The sequence below is a fragment of the Octopus bimaculoides genome, chromosome 2 (genome assembly GCF_046866305.1).
Source record: "Octopus bimaculoides isolate indiv1 chromosome 2, ASM4686630v1, whole genome shotgun sequence".
Classification (NCBI taxonomy): domain Eukaryota; kingdom Metazoa; phylum Mollusca; class Cephalopoda; order Octopoda; family Octopodidae; genus Octopus; species Octopus bimaculoides.
Window position 1 is genome coordinate 28,471,813 of NC_142929.1, and position 17,500 is coordinate 28,489,312.

At 35.5% G+C, this 17,500-nt stretch overlaps 1 protein-coding gene across 1 annotated transcript in view; it reads right to left on the minus strand.

The window, feature by feature from the left end:
• Nucleotides 1-17,500, minus strand: part of LOC106872747 (cartilage oligomeric matrix protein) — a 136,064-nt gene that overhangs the window by 35,057 nt on the left and 83,507 nt on the right. Inside the window, exons 6-9 of the mRNA XM_014919838.3 lie at nucleotides 15,011-15,065; nucleotides 12,698-12,871; nucleotides 4,854-5,077; nucleotides 2,946-3,086 (exon numbers count right to left, since the gene is read on the minus strand). Of these exons, the coding sequence (XP_014775324.1) occupies nucleotides 2,946-3,086; nucleotides 4,854-5,077; nucleotides 12,698-12,871; nucleotides 15,011-15,065 (594 nt within the window). The remainder of the gene's footprint in view (nucleotides 1-2,945; nucleotides 3,087-4,853; nucleotides 5,078-12,697; nucleotides 12,872-15,010; nucleotides 15,066-17,500) is intronic.

Here is a 17,500-nt window from a genome sequence, read left to right on the forward strand (position 1 = left end):
GCATGTATTTATATCAGTATACACACACAGGCGCGCGCATACACACACACACACGCACACACACACACACACACGTTGCAGTTGAGTCGACTTCTTTGGGCATGTATGTATGTTTGTATGTATGTAAATATATACACACATGCGCACACACATATATACATATTTCCATATGTATATATGCACATACACATATGCACACACACATACGTACATACACATAATGAACACTTACGTTATTAGACGACGGGGAGGGTTACTCAATTTCTTGCTGAATAATCAGACAGATGGTTTGTTTATCGGATCAAATGTTTGTACTCTCATAAGTTCTCTACTCTTATCGAATCGACATTGCCTGTACAGATGCTCAAGTGTACCACACTTCAGTTGTTGAAATTGTCACAGAGCAACGTGAAATGGAGTTTTTGGTCAAGAGCACAACGCACCGCCCAGTCTGGAAATCGAAACCACAATCTCGCGACCTGTTTGCAACACTTTAAAATCATTAAGACATGCGCCATTACTGTATGTATGTATGTATGTATGTATGTATGTATGTATGTATGTATGTATGTATGCATGTATGTATGTATATATATATATATATATATATATATATATATATATATATATATATATATATATATATATATATATATATATATATATATGTATATATGTTTATATGTGTGTATGTATTTATATACATATGAATGTATGCATGTATATATATATATATATATATATATATATATATATACATGCACACATACGTGTGTATTTGTGTATATACGTATAAATAGGTACATATATGTATATATATATATGAATTTATATCTATATATGGGTACATATTTTAATATATACATATATGCATATATATGTATGCATGTACGCATGTATGCATGTATGTATATATGCACACATACACACACACATATATAAGGGCAGGAAGTGGATAAAAACTATAAGGGTTCATAGAGTTCTTGTACAATTGTATTTTTTATTTATTTAATTAGACTTGTTTGGGCGCAAGGATACAAACAGATGTTAGGGAGAAAAGTTGGTTGACATCTCAGTCATCAACTGGCTCTTACGTTAACGACTAAGCGTACTTTTCTTGTTTATTTATCTATTTCTTACGACATCATCAGCCACTCGACATAATCGAAACCAGATGTTGATTGCAAACATGTTTTAACGATTTCTCACAAATATCATGCAAAACTGATGGGGTTAATACTTTTGGAGGAAGTTTGTCGCAGAAGTTTTTGTGTAAGGAAAAACAAGAAAGTAAAAATGCCAACCGGTTTTTTTTTCTCGCTAGAAGCTTCTACACAGGGATTCTAAGAAGAATTTTGCAAGGCGGAACATGACTATTTTCGAACTCCAGGTGGTGGAAGTCCTTTCAAAACTCAAGAAGGTTGTAAGGTGGGGGTCCCCAACCACAAGGCCACAGACCAGCAAAATTCAAGAAGGATGTCAGACGAGTTGGTCACGGATGGAAAACATGTGATCATAAGTCTGATCTGGAGCTAAAGAGCAGAAAACCTCTATTTGGCTGATTGATCTGTTAAAACTAACTACCAAATCTCACTCAAATTACGCCAAACTAATTTTAAATAAAGGGACAGGCACATTGGATCATGTTGTCTTAGGTACCCATAAAAAATAAGACGGTTAAGTCTGGAATACCATTGAGCATGCAGCATGGCTGGTCATTTGAGGCTGACTCGAGGCTAAGCAGCAGAAGCAGAAGCAGCAGCAGCAGCAGAAGCAGCAGCAGCAGCAGAAGCAGCAGCAGCAGCAGAAGCAGCAGCAGAAGCAGCAGCAGCAGCAGCAGCAGCAGCAGCAACAACATTTGTATTTCATTCCTGTTGAAATGTCATAACTGAGTGATGATAACACTTTAGGTATATCGGGGCATTGCGCAAAGACTCTGTGAATTCCATTCTCCTACTTGTGTTATGCTTCATGTAAGGATTTGAATCCATCAGGGCAAACTATTGGAACAATCGGCCGTGTTACGGTGTAGCCATCACTTTCACTTGTTTACAATAGCCTCGAGTGACCCATAGAATGCTACGTATCTAAACAAGGACATATCAATGACCAATATAAGTCACCGAAAGTTCTGTTTATTTCTTTATCATTTTATTTCATATCGAATTTAAGACGCCGAATTGGCAGGATCGTCACCATGTCGGAATAACTTAGTGACAGTTCTTCCGTCCCTTTATGTTGTGAGTTCTAATGCAGCTGATCCGACTTTATCTTTCATCCTTCCCGGGTCGATAAAATAAGTACCAGATCAACACTGGGGTCGATGTAATCGACATGCTCTCTCATTGAAGCTGTTTAGCCTTGTGTCAAAATTAGAAAGAATTATTTCATACCACATCTTTTAAACAGCGTTGTTAGTTACAGATTTCCTACAGATCAGTTATAAAATCAGCCCGTTTATGATAGCTAGAGTAATAAGGGATCACCTTTAAAAGTAAGAAAGAAAAAATATCACAAGGGGGTGGTATTTTGTTTTGAAAACACGTTTATCAACATTGCTCTAAATCTCAATTTTCCACATATTTCAGTTTAATTTTATGTTTTGTCAGTTATTCCAAGAAGGAAGAAAGAAGTCTAGAGACGCTAAGGAAAGAACAACATACGAAACAAAACTTTGCTGATGTTGAGTTTATATAGTTAGAGGTTAATGGCCAAAGAAGAAATAGTTATAAGAGAGGAAACTTCAGAGTATTGATGTTCAGAAGCAGTAAGATACCACAAATTATTTAAAAATAATTTTAGTCATGGATAATTTAGATTTCGTATGATCGTTCGCAAGAGATTTATATTTCTCTGATATGACCATAACATATTGTTGATTATGAAACGTGAATAATAAAAAATAAGCAACAAAGACAACAAAAATCAGAATAAAAAACAAATACCTGTTTCGTACTCTGTGCAGATGCTATACCTACTCCTTCAATTATAGGACTTGTATATCCAGGCGGGCAAGGTGTACACGTAAATCCTGGAGATAAGTTCGTACAGGTAGCCATTTTATCACACGGTCTGCTAAACTGACACTGAAAAGATATTTTTGTAAACATAATGTAAATATTATTAATGAATCTCTTACCGAATATACTATTGTTTAATATGACAGTAATGAATTTACGTTCTGTGTTCAAATTCCGCCGAGGTCGACTTTACTCTTCATCCTTTCGGAGTCGATAAAATAAGTATCATTTGAGAACTGGGATCAATGCAATCGACCCGAAATTGCTGACCATATGCCAAAATTTGGAATCGATATGATAGTAATGAATCTATTACTGTTTATGTATACAAGGACATGTAAGGCGGCGAACCGACAGAATCGTTAGGACGCCGGGGAAAAACGGCATTTCTTCCGATTTTGTGCTCTGAGTTCAAGTGCTGACGTGGTCAACTTTACCTTTCATCTTTTCGGGGTCAATAAAGCAAATACAAATTGAACACTGGGGTCGATGTAATCAACTTACCCCCAAAATATATACAAGGACATAGTGAGGAACGCATGCGCCAAGTTACAGAGCCGCCTTGAGGCTGTGGTGGAAACTGAGGATGGCCACTTTTAGTAAAATGTTATTTCCCAGCCATAATCTAGTTGATATTAAAACATTTTTTAAAATACTTTATTTTTGGCTGATGGGATACTGTGTTTTCTTTTCCTTTTATACAAACTGTCAAATTTAGCCCGAGTACTCTGTATTATGTATACATTTACGTACCCAGGGGTGCACTGTGTTAAAGCAAGCAAATGAGAAATTTTAAAATATATTCGATAAAACAACTACAGCCGTCACTCGGAAGCGAGTATGACATTTTAGGGCGTGCCATGTTTTCGCTAATTGCTTTAGCTGCCTACGTATACGCGAACTGGCATAGGCATCGTACAATTCTCAAACCCTTGGCCCAGAGGAATATCTAGGATGTGACAGCTGGAGGGAACGAGTAGTGTACACCAGCTCGTTTTTATCTGGATTGACTGGAGCAACATGAAATGAAGTGCCTTGCCTAAGAATACATTACGCCGCGTGGTTCAGGAATTTTGCCGTCGCTACGTTCTGATTTCTAATTCTGCCGCAGTCGACTTTGCGTTTCATCCTTCGGGGTCGATAAATTAAGTACCTGTGAAACACTGAGGTCGATGTAATCGACTAGTCCACTCCCCACAAATTTCGGGCATTGTGCCTATAGTGGAAAGCATTATTATAATTATGAAGGCGGCGAGTTAGTAGAATCGTTAGCACGGTGAACGAAATGCGTAGCGATATTTCACCCGTCGCTCCGTTCTGAGTTCAAATTCCGCCGAGGTTGACTTTACCTTTCATCCTTTCGGGGTTAATAAATTAAATACCAGTTAAAACACTGGGGTTGCTGTAATCGACTCATGCCCACCCCACAAACTGCCGCCCTTGTGGAAAAATTTTAAACCCTTATTATTATTATTATTATTATTATTATTATTAAGGCAGCGAGTTGGCAGAATCGTTAGCATGCCGGGCAAAATGCTTAGCGGCATTTTATCGGTTTTGACGGCCTGAGTTAAAATTCCGTCGCAGTCGACATTGCCTTTCATCCCTTTGGGTCGATAAAAGTACCAGTTGTGCACTGGGGTAAATGTAATCGACTTGCTCCTCCTCCTCCAAAATTTCAGGCCTTGTGCCTATGGTTAAAAGATTACTATCGTTATTATTATTATTTTTTTTATTATGATGATGATGATGAAGAAGATAATGATGTTAATATGATGATAGTGCAATGCTGATGATGATCAGGATGATATCCGCGTGATAACATTATCTTACCTCATTTATATCAACACAGTATGTTCCGTTTCCGCTGTAGCCAGATGGACAAGCTCCACAAATATACCCACGAAGTCCGTTTGTGCAATTGACACCTGGGAAGCAAGGTTCATCACGACAAGTAATTTCAGCTGGCTTACATCCATGGAGTGTGCCGTCTCCGGTATAATGTGCAGGACAGCTTCCACATCTATAGCCGCTTATAGTGTCGGTACAGGTCACTCCTGGAATGAGAGAAAAAGTAATTATACATACATACATGCAAACACACACACACACACACACACACACACACACACACACACACACACACACACACACACCTGTTATCTTTTACTTGTTTCAGTTATTGGACTGCAGCCATGCTGAGGCGATGCTTGAAAAGTTTTAGTCGAACGAATCGACTGCAATACTTATTTTGTTATAAGGCCTGGTACTTATCGGTCTCTTATTCGAACTACAAAGTCATGGGGGACATAAACAAACTAATATCGGTTATCAGGCGATAGTATAGGTCAAATATATGTCGATTATTGATTACAGAAAGCGATAGCAGAATACTATTGATAATAAATTGTTTCTATTATAATACCTTTAAATTATATTTTAACTAGAAGGGTAAAAGAATTGTAAAGGTGGGGTAAAATGTCTTAAGGCACTTGGATATGTTCCATTATGCTCTGAAATCAAATCTCGTTAGGATCAACTTTGTGTTTTATTCTCCCAGAATCGATAATATAAGCACCAATAATATACACAGTCGATTCAAATTACGCCGAGGTCGACTTTGCCTTTCATCCTTTCAGGGTCGATTAAATTAAGTACCAGCTGCGACTGCCCCCACCCAAATTTCAGGCCTTGTGCCTAGAGTAGAAAAGAATATACACAGTCGATTAGGGAGTTTGTGTTCTTGTTTAGAAATTCTTATTTAGTTCGAACATGAAGGCAATTTACATAGATTTGGTTTGGGTTCGATATTCCGAGAATGTTATCGAATTTGACGAGTACTTGGAAGAGGCTGAAAGAATGTGGCTGTAACAAAACCAAGGTAAGAGTATTCATTTTCGTTTCTTAGTGTATAATAACGTTTGATAAAATCTGCATTATAATCTTAGCAGTTCGTCTAGTTCAAGTCGGTTCTGGTATGAGTTATACACTACACTCTGTTGCTGATCACGATTGCTATTGTACTGCCATATTATATTATCTTTTACTTGTTTCAATGATTAGACTTCGGGCATGCTGGAGCATTGGAAAATGGAATGTGAATGTTAACAATTGCTTAAATAGCAATAGAATTCAAATAAAATCGATTTCAAAATTCACGAGTACTTGAAAAACTCGGAGTGGTGGTGTGGTAAGAAGCTTGCTTCCCAACCACATAGTTCCGGGTTCAGTCCCACTGCGTGGCACCTTGGGAAAGTGTCATCTACTATAGCCTCGTGTCGACCAAAGCCTTGTGAGTAGAATTCGTAGACGGGAACTGAAAGAAGCCCGTCGTATATATATATATATATATATATATATATATATATATATATATATATATATATATATATATATATATATATGTATGTATGTATGTATGCATGTATGTATGTATTTGTGTGTCTATATTGTCCTACCACCATCGCTTGATAACTGATGTTGGTGTGTTTATGTCCCTGAAACTTAGCGGTTCGGCAAAAGCGACCGATAGAATAAGTACTAGGATTACAAAGAATAAGACCTCGGGTCTATTTGTTCGACTAAAGGTGATACTCCAGCATGGCCACAGTCAAAATGACTGAAACAAGTAAAAGAATAAAAGAATAAAGTAAAAGTTAGCGCTAATCCCCATAGAAACTTTTGGTATTTGATTGACTCACGTTCTATATATTAGAGTTAAGGCGGAGAGCTAGCAGAATCGTTAGTACGCCGGACAAAATACTTTGCAGCATTTCGTCCGGTTTTACGCTCTGAGTTCAAATTCTGCCGAGGTCGACTTTGCCTTTCATCCTCTCGGGGTCGATAAAATAAGCACCAGTTGAACACTGAGGTCGATGGAATCGACTTGCCCCCTCCCCCGAAATCAATATTTAAGTGGACAACAATCTATGTGAAAAGGTGTTATTGATAATAGTGATGATATCGATGATGCTGAAGATGATATTATTTCAGCATCTGCAATGGCTACAACTGATGGAATTAAGATTTATGTATCATGAACACAATATGTTAGTTTTAATCGGATTATGTATGAAGAACATGTGCCAGATGGGTTTAATTTTTGATATCCTGTCGTTTAGCACATTTTATCACTGTGCACTCTAAACAGCTGTTAAAATGTACAGTTAATTAAAAATATGTTGAACTATATTCCGTCTGTTAACAAACCCTGTAATGACTAGACCCGTATTTCGTAGCAGGAGCATGACCTAATTGTTGAAAATATAAACATGATATTCAAATATCTTAAGATTTAAACTTGAAATATATAATGTTAAAGAGTGTAACCACGAAAACATGTTCAGAGACACCCAAAGTCAATTTTATAACAGACGCTGAGGGAGAAAAAGGCAATCCGAATCATTGTAAACTGCTGTGATTTCACTCTGTTGCAGTGTTTATTTTCTATTTATTTGGTGTAAATGTGTAAATGAAATGCTGTAAAAATATCCAACTGAGTTCATATGCAATGTTTCGTTCTCAAATTCTTTACAGTAACTTCCAAAAATTTAAGATTTTAGCTAATTTTATATATGTTCGTTCTACTATAGGCATAAGGCCTGAAATTTTGTTAGGAGAAGCAAGTAGATATCATCGACTCCAGTGCTCAACTGGTACTGATTTTAAAGATTTCAAAAAGATGAAAGGCCAAGTCAGTTTCGGTGGAATCTGAGCTCAGAACATAAATCCGGAAGAAATGCCGCAAAGCATTTCATCCGGTCTGCTAACAGTTCCGTCAGGTCGCCGCCTTATATTAAGTTAACATTGGTTTCAAATTTTGGCACAAAGCCAGTAATTTCGGGGGTGGAGGTAAGTCGATTACATCGACCCCAACACTCAGCTAGCACATTATTTATCGACTCCAAAGGACAGAACGCAAAGTCAACACAGAACGTAAAATCGGAAGAAATGCCGCAAATGCATTTTGTCCGGCGTGGTATCGATTCTGTCGAGTTGCCACCTTACTTTAAGCTAATATTAAGATATTAATTAAACTCTAGAAAATTCATGTACAATGTTTAAAAGTCTTATGGGAAGATTTTTAAAAATTCTGCTTTACAGTGAAACAGCAGGAGGAACAAAAAACAAAATTGCATTTAAGGTTTAAATTAACATTGGAATGATTGTCTTAAGCACCGAATCACAAATAAATGTTTTTGATCTGTTTCTCTTGATCTGAACAAGCATAAGGGGAAATGATAGATGTATTTAAAATAGAAATCATTATTAAAAAAAAAAATTAAACGTTGAACTTCCGATTTATTCAGCTGAAGAGAACGTAGAAAGTTTATAATGAATGAAATCTCCCTATTTATATAGGAATGAAGAAATACGTGATGGTGACGATCCCGATGTTTATGGACAGAACAGTAGAATATTAGTTTCAAATTTTGGAAGAAGGCCAGGAATTTTGGGGGAGGGTACAAGTCGATTACATCGACCCCAGTGTCCAACTGGTACTTAATTTATCAACCCCCAAGAGAATGAAAGGAAAAAGTCAACCTCGGAGGAATTTGAACCCAGAATGTGCGGTATCGCTAAGTATTTTGCGCGGCGTGCTGACAATTCTGCCAGCTCGCCACTTTTAAGAGCAGTAGAATATTGAGATGTTCATATCTTTCCAGAAGATACTAGTGGCATAAAGGAAGAAAACGCCACGTAACTGATCAGAAGCAGGTTTGTCAATTTCAATACTTAAATGTCGCTGTCAGAATGTACACAGCAAGAATGACACAGACAATAAACAATAAATCAGTTTCGGTTTTCAAATAAATTCGTTCGTGTATCGTTTTAAAAATTTGAATAGATTTTACCTCTTTTAGGACATATGATGATGGGGTGCCAACTTAAAAAAAAAAAAACGAAAAAATTTATCTGACAACTCATAACATATACAGTAGCGAGCAAAAACAGAGAGCGGTTAATATTAATTCGCAATTGGTTTCGTAAATACGTTTAACCATTAGCTAAATTCTGTGAAAAATCTAAGTTTGTACGATGGTCTTAATAAAAGTTAATAACATTAATATTAGTATCGTCCAAATGCCTCATGTGCAAAATAAGAGAACGATCAAACCAAAAAATGCTTCAATTAATTCAAAATCATAATAATTGAAAGAAATGTAAATATGAACTTGATACAATTATTATGATGTTTGTAGATCTTTGCTAGACATCACTTCTGCACATCAATTGCCACAGGACATAAGTTTCCTGCACAAGTCAGGTGTTACTTTCTTCCATTTCTCTTCTAATATCTCCCATAAATTCGTCGTAGTAGTTGGTGCCCTTTGTGTTACTTTGTCTCCAAGTATCTTCCAAAGGTTTTCAATTGGATTTAAATCTGGATTTTGTGCTGGCTACTTCATTACATGGATGTTTTGTTCACTAAAGAATCCAGTGACACGCTTTGCAGTATGATAAGGGGCTTTATCTTGCATGAAAATTCACGGTTGATTCGAAAATGCTCGTAATGATGGGCTCAAATGCTATTTAACCAAATCCAAATAGATATTAGTGTTAATAGTCCCTTTAATCTGCACTAGAGGACCAACTTCTTAAGAAGAAATCATTCCCCACACCATGACGCTTCCTCCTCCAAACTTGGCAGATTTCTTCAGGCTCTTGGATTTCAGCCGATCTCCTGTGAAGCGCCTAACATACTGCCTACCATCTGAACCTACTAAATTGAATTTGCTTTCATCGCTAAAATGAACTTTTGACCACTTTTCACTCCTCCAGTTCACATGAAATGAAAGTATTTCCAATTTGTTCTTCTTGCTGATGAGGTTTCGTTGCCGGGGAACAAGTCTTTAATCCAAATTCCTTCAGACGGCGAGACTGTAAAGCGGCTCACCATTATTTACATTTATTTTCTTAGAAATTCCAGTCGCAGTCTCGAAAGGTTCCTTCATGGCTCGATTATCACGCATGGTGGTTTTGCGTGGTCTACCAGTTGCCTTTTTCGGTTCAAAACCTTTAGTTTCTTCATAGAGCTTAAGAACACGTGAAACTACACTTTTAGATTTCCTGTGAAATAGCCGAGAGAGTCATTCATGAAATTTTCATCTTAGCAATTTCTTTTCGGAGGTCGGGAGTAACTTTAGCGTGGTGTGCCATGTACGGAAGCTAGCACAATACTGAGACAATAGTAACGTTGAGCCTGCAAATGTAAACAATGTTTGAAATTTCCAGAAATTTCTGAAGGAATCTAATCGTTCTCTTATTTTGCACATGAGACATTTGGACGAAACTAGTGGTAGCGTTATTAACTTTTATTAAGACCAGTGTACAAACTTAGATTTTTCAGAGAATTTAACTAATAATTAACCGTGTTTACGAAACCGATTACGAATTTGTACGTTCACTAGCTTTTCCGACATTTAAAAAATATTAATCGTTCTCTTTTTTTTTTGCTCGCTACTGTAGTCAATACTAATCACATTACACCATGTTAAGATGGATTAGAGTGAAGGTAATACGGACCAAATTTGTGTGTCAACCGTTACATATCAGAAGAACATTTCTATTGTCCATTGTGGTAGACACTTCGCCCAGTAACAAAAATCAGAGGCAGAATTTGAGGCAAGTTGACGAGTATTAGAAAGCTCAGGTTAGAAGATGATCAAAAGTAGCTATCCAATCAATAAGAAAAGTCGTTGCACACCAAAAAAGAAAAAAAAAAAGCGAACACGTATCAATGAGTGAGCCTCTAATTAATTGTTCAACCAGTTAGAAATAGCTTCCAAATCTCTTCCAAATATCATTTATAATCTTAAAACTCTCATGGAGTCGTTATGTAAATCAACAACAACAATAAACTGGGTAATCCCGGCCGAACGGAGAAACTATATAACAAATGAAATCTTCAAATTTGTATAGGAAGGAAAAAATAAACTGTGGTGACGATTATACGTTTCCCAGTAGCGTTAATGTCCTTAGCTAAATAAAAATACTTCACGCTAGAACTAATCCTGATCTCGGCTTTTACCAAGACAACTTTAAATTTTCTCCATGGCTGTACTAATGACTATAGTGACTCATCTTTTTTCTCTCCCTCTTTCCCTCCATATTTAAAAAATTATTTTACTGGCTTCAGTCAATGGATATACCTATGGTAGGGGATATATATGTATGATATATATAAATATATATATATATATATATATATATATATATATATATATATGCATGTATGTATGTGTGCGTGTATGTATGTGTGTATGTATGTCTGTATATGTATGAATGTATGGATGCGTATGCGTTTATGTGTTCTTGTGTGCATGTATACGTAACAAAAACTTCTTTGTTAGTCTATATGAAAATGTCACAAAAGGAGTGTTACTTTGCTCAGTAATTGGACACCCACCAAGACAACTGTTAACACATATTTTTTTGTGTAAATAATAACTGAGACAACATGGGGAGATTTTCAAGGAGATTTTAGGCCTTGTTTTCTCATGAGACCAAAGTTATGCATGAAGCGATAGAGCGCAGTGTGGATTCTGACGATTATGTGCATCATTTCAAAAGACGTGGTATCGTGAAAATATGTTTCATTTCAATTTACCACTACTTTCTGATATTGTTTTTACTTTTAACTAAGAAAGGGATGTGCCCCACTGCCTTTTTACAAAAGAAATAATGTTTTATGGTTTGTTGCCACTTCCTAATACCAACCATTTTAGCTTTGCGCAATTGGTATACTTTTTCCAGAGAGAAAATGGGGGAAAGCTGCGTAAAGTGGTCTCATAAAAGTAGAAACATTTGAATGAATGGCACACAAAGAAACACCAGTGAAGCACTTGAAAATTTCATACAGTAAAAACATCAAAAAGTTAAACTGTTTTTCTGTGAGGTTTAGAATACCGTAGGAAAGGATCGAAATACAGATTCATCAAACCAAGTCAACCGGCAAGAGACCTAGAGGTAGACCACGAAGAGTTTGATGGATAATATCCATGGTCTCAGTTGGACACGTTGTGAATTCACTGGAAAATGTAATGACGGTTGTTTCTGATAGGACCCCATGGAAGAGATGCCTGAGGACTCTACACTCATGACAAAGGATGGTTAGATTTAAAGATGGTAGGATTTAGAAAGTTGTAAGGATAAGCTTTATAGATGCCTTTTAATAGGAAAGCAATATCGGTAAATGAAACGAAGTTATTTTCATAAACTTATAAAACAGAATCGCTATTTTTTTAATGAAAGATTTGTATAAAAGCTTAAAGGGATATTTTTGACGTGAGGAGAAACAAAAGCAAAAATATTCATCACAGAAAATATAATGAAATAATCTTTCATTGTTTACCTGCAAACATTATTATGATGAGAATTTTATTTCGATTATTGAACTGAAATAAAAATGTTTCTAGCATTCCTCTAAAATAATTTTGGCGGCAAAACACCCGGAGTGTTTGAACACAAAAATCACACTTTCAATATCGTTGAGTTTCATTTCTCCTTAATGATGCCATAGTCATGCAAACTGCCTCAGTCAGGTTGTTTATATAGTCTTTAAACAGATAAAATAATTTACTAGGATATACTTGACAATCATGTTCCATAGTATTTTTCTTAATTTTATTTTTATTGACAGTATAAATATTAAAGAAATATTGTTATCAAATTACCTGGATAACATGGTCTGTCATTACAAGACAGATATGCTGAACAAGATATACCGTCACCATAGAAACCTGGCGGGCATTCTCCACAACGGAATCCATTTTCAGTATCAATGCAACGAACTCCAGAGAAACATGGATGAGAAGAACAGCGCCGGATATTTCCAGGTTCATTCGATCCTGCAAGTAAATGCACATAAAAAAATTAGGTATTTGGAAGCAGTGCCAAATGTTCATTATATGAACTAAGCTGTTATTAATGGAAAGGATTAGCACATGCGTATACACACGTACATATTAAAAGAAATATAAGATGTATACTGTGTAATTTCATGCCAGTATGTATACATTGTGTTGTTCCATAGTATATATTTTTGTATAACCCAAGACATAATTTTATTTATAAACCCCTATGGTGGCAATGTTATCACGGTAGCGAATAGTGAAAAAGACACTTTATTTATTGAGAAGTTGGATACCCAGTGAATGCTAGGAGGAGTCTATCCAACGTTCAGTGGGTGTGTATTGGACATCAACTCCTTATGTTCAAGGCTGCATTCACTACACACGTTTACTCACAGATACACATACATGCTCATACCCACCCAACCGCACGCCTACATATAATGTATAGGCTTAATAAATATTTTTAGCCTCGCAGCACAAGTAGACGCATGTTAGTTAACTAATGTATTAAGAATGCGTTTTTGGATCATTTGTAAATAAATTTACATGCATACGTTAAATCAAAATACACACATTTAGCGCCGCTGCGCAGATATAGCTCGCGGTGAAACCAAAGAGCTATTTCCACAGTCCTAGTTAATTCGTGCACTTATGTTAACTAATATATTGGTATGTTAACGAGGAAAGTCAATATCTGGTGCTCATTGAACTTTTTGCTAGTGGATGTAAATTACACCCTCTCTCTGGAGATCAGATGTAGTAAGGACTTCTGGGTGAAGCTAGTGGAATTGCGAAGATGGAACTTTGTGGTTTCAACACTGGATCTATTTGCGCAGCAAAGCTGAATGTATATTTAATAAGCATAAACATGTACGTATATTATGTCTACAACTTGTACACTAACACGCTGTCTCAGTACTTTATATATATATATATACATGATTAAACTGAAAACGGAGTGTAATTAGAAGTATTTTTTCGCACAACAATCCTTTCGGCTTCTTTCTGCACTGCTCCACAGGGTGCATGTGACGATGTAATGACATCAGATGCAGCGCACAGTGCAAAAGTGCCTCATCAGGTGACATAACATGCTTCAAATGTTACCAGATTAACGCTACATTTTCGTTATATGGTGGTGAATAGAAAATGTAATATAAATCTGGTAATGTTTGAAGCATGTTATGTCAACTGATGAAGCTCTTTTGCACTGTGCGCTGCATCTGATGTCATGTATGTATGTATGTATGTATGTATATGTATATATATATATATGTATATATGTATATATATATGTATATATATATGTATGTATATATATATATATATATATATATATATATATATATATATATATATATATATATATATATATATATATATATACACATATACATATACATGCATATAATATATATATATATATATATATATATATATATATATATATATATATATATATATATATGTACATATTAAAACGTAAAATTAAAACAAAACACAAAGGATTCCGCGGTACACGTGTTTCAAGCTTATATAAGTACATACATACACGTACATACATACACGTACATACATACACATACACATATATATGTACATACATACACATAAACACACTCACAGATACTAAGAGAGTGGTAGAAAATAGATAGGCCAAAAATAGATAGAGAGAGAGAGAAAGGGAGGAGAAAGAGAAAGAAAGAAAGATAGATAGATGATAGATAGATAGATAGATAGATAGATAGATAGAGAGAGAGAGAGAGAGAGAGATAGATAGAGAGAGAGATAGAAATGTGTGCGAGTGGCAGACGAATCTTCAAAAGAAAAGTGAATCATGAAAAAGGAAAAAGAAGATAGAAAGATGCAGATGAAATGAGTGTGGATGAGTCAGGAATATTTACTATATATTCTAAGGAATGGAAACAATAAAAAGAAACTCAAGCTAATGAGAAAAAGTGAGAGCAAAGTTTGAATGGAACTGAAAGTTGGTGCAATGAATAAATAATTAAGTCAGAATATATATTTTAAATTCAAGGTGAGTAGAGAAGAAAGAAAAAACAAGTTTATTTCTGCAAGTGGTTTGGAAGTTATAAATTATATGCATTTTGAAAACCTCAAATCTTGACTGACCTCTGCACATCTGACATTCTCTCAATGTTTCTTTCAAAAGATGTGTTTCACGAATCTAAAAGAAACAAAACTTACGATTACCTGTTGGAAATAATAATAGTTTAAAAAGAAAGAGGAAAAAAATTGCGTCTAAACAATAAAGGTTGAATAAACCGGTTTATATTTTCCCTTACTGTCTTAGGTAAGCTAATTTTTAATTTGCAATGTCATAGGATTTGCACTAAGTTGTTTCACTGTGTTAATCAAAGTGGCGCTTCAAATGCTATAAATATGTAATTATTTCCTTAGTTTTTTTCTCTTACGCATGTCATGCCAATCTTACGAGGTCTTTTAATAGTAAATAATCAAAATTCTAATCTTTATTCGCCTTCAAATTTTAATTTTACCTAATTCATCTAACGTTTTATTATTTTATAATGTAAAACATACATATAAAAAATGGTTTATGCTCTTTAAATCCATTGAGATTAATTGTGGAGATTTCTTCGATTAATTGCAACCATCTGATGGCGTTAGAAATAATATACGCATGATGAAAAATTCCGTTACTTATTTTTCATTCTTTTACGATGATGGAGAAATAAAGAGAACTGGAACTTAGATATTTTAAGATTTTTATGTTTTCATGTGCATTCGGTATCGTCGACGAAGATGAATAAGAATGTCTTTTTTCCAAATAAACATCACGCACACACACACACGAGCGCGCGCACACACACATACACACACATGCACACACGCATCACAGGGTTTTAAAATTAACGATGAGAGTATCATCATAGAGGATAACGAAAACAAAGTACAGTTATTAGTTTGATGCCAAATGAAGGATTAAGAAAGAAACTTGTCTTTGATATTTCGAGCTTAAATTATTCTTCATGAAGTTAGATAAACGGAAGGAAAATATGAAGAGGAAGAGTGTATATATATATATATATATATATATATACATATGTGTATATAGCAATCGTGATTTTCATCTCATATTGGTCAGCGATCAACTTCGACACCTGACACGTGGTACACCATGCACCTGTTCAGACAATGTCAATTTGTTGGAAAGAGTGAGCTAATGTATGGCACGAACGTTTGATCACCATAAACAAATCATTTGTGCAGGTCGTTCGGCAAAAGGCTGAATGCTCATACGTCATTTTCGACGAGGGAGAGACCATCAAACCACACGTGTGAGAGTGAGAGGACGAACGAACGGAACAGCAGCTGCCGGCGGGCAGGCGAGTGGGCGAGCGAGAAGGCTGCCGGGGCGCGTGGCGTAGGACGTATGTATATATATATATATATATATATATATATATATATATATAATAGTGATATATAATAATATATAATATATAATAGTAAAAAGAAGAAAAGCGTAGACATATGGTTCATAATTTACGCTTTTCTGCTTTTTATTATTCTAAATATACCGCTCTCAACTGTCGTTTTAGTCGATTCTGTATATATATGCAGGCAAGATTATTGCAACAATGTTTGTTGTATTGTAATAATGATTGGGATTTTAACGTTATGTTAATAATTGATTCTTAAGTACATGGATATACTGTATATTTTTATGATGTTCGTACATCTTTGGAAAACATTTGTATTTAGACTTTTTGAGCTTGCTGCTTGTTCAGCCTACTCAAGGTAACAACACAGTAGTCTATCCACAAGATCAGTGATACTGTCACAAAATGTTTGGAAGGCAAGTCAAATAATTATAAAACTGCTTCATAAATATTTCCTCAAATAATTATAAAGATATCGCGCAAACATTTCTCATCAAAATTAAATATCAATAAGTAAAATTGATGTATAACCATCACAAAATTATTCTTGGGTAATTAACATTCAATTAATAACACTCAGGTATGTTATTAAAATGTTGTAAATCCTGCTGAAAAATATTTGCATGTACATTTAGAATTAGTTACAGTGATTGTTGAAGACAGCATGTTTGGAATAAAAAGCAAAAAATACGCGTAAATTTCACATTTAGTTCATCATTAAATTGTGCTCAATGGCTATTTCATTGATATAAAACAGGTGGACGCGCAATGGCCCAGTGGTTAGGGCAGCGGACTCGCGGTCATAGGATTGCGGTTTCGATTTTTCCCAGACCGGGCGTTATGTGTATTTATTGAGCGAAAACACCTAAAGCTCCACGAGGCTCCGGCAGGGGATGGTGGCGAACCCTGCTGTACTCTTTCTCTTACTTCTTGTTTCTGTTGTGCCTGTAATTTAAAGGGTCAGCCTTGTCACACTGTGTCACGCTGAATATCCCCGAGAACTACGTTAAGGGTACACGTGTCTGTGGAGTGCTCAGCCACTTGGACGTTAATTTCACGAGCAGGCTGTTCCGTTGATCGCATCAACTGGAACCCTCGACGTCGTAAGCGACGGAGTGCCAACAACAACAACAACATAAAACATAATTATCTATATAATTACTGTTTTACGTGTTATTATTTTTTAAATAAATAATGA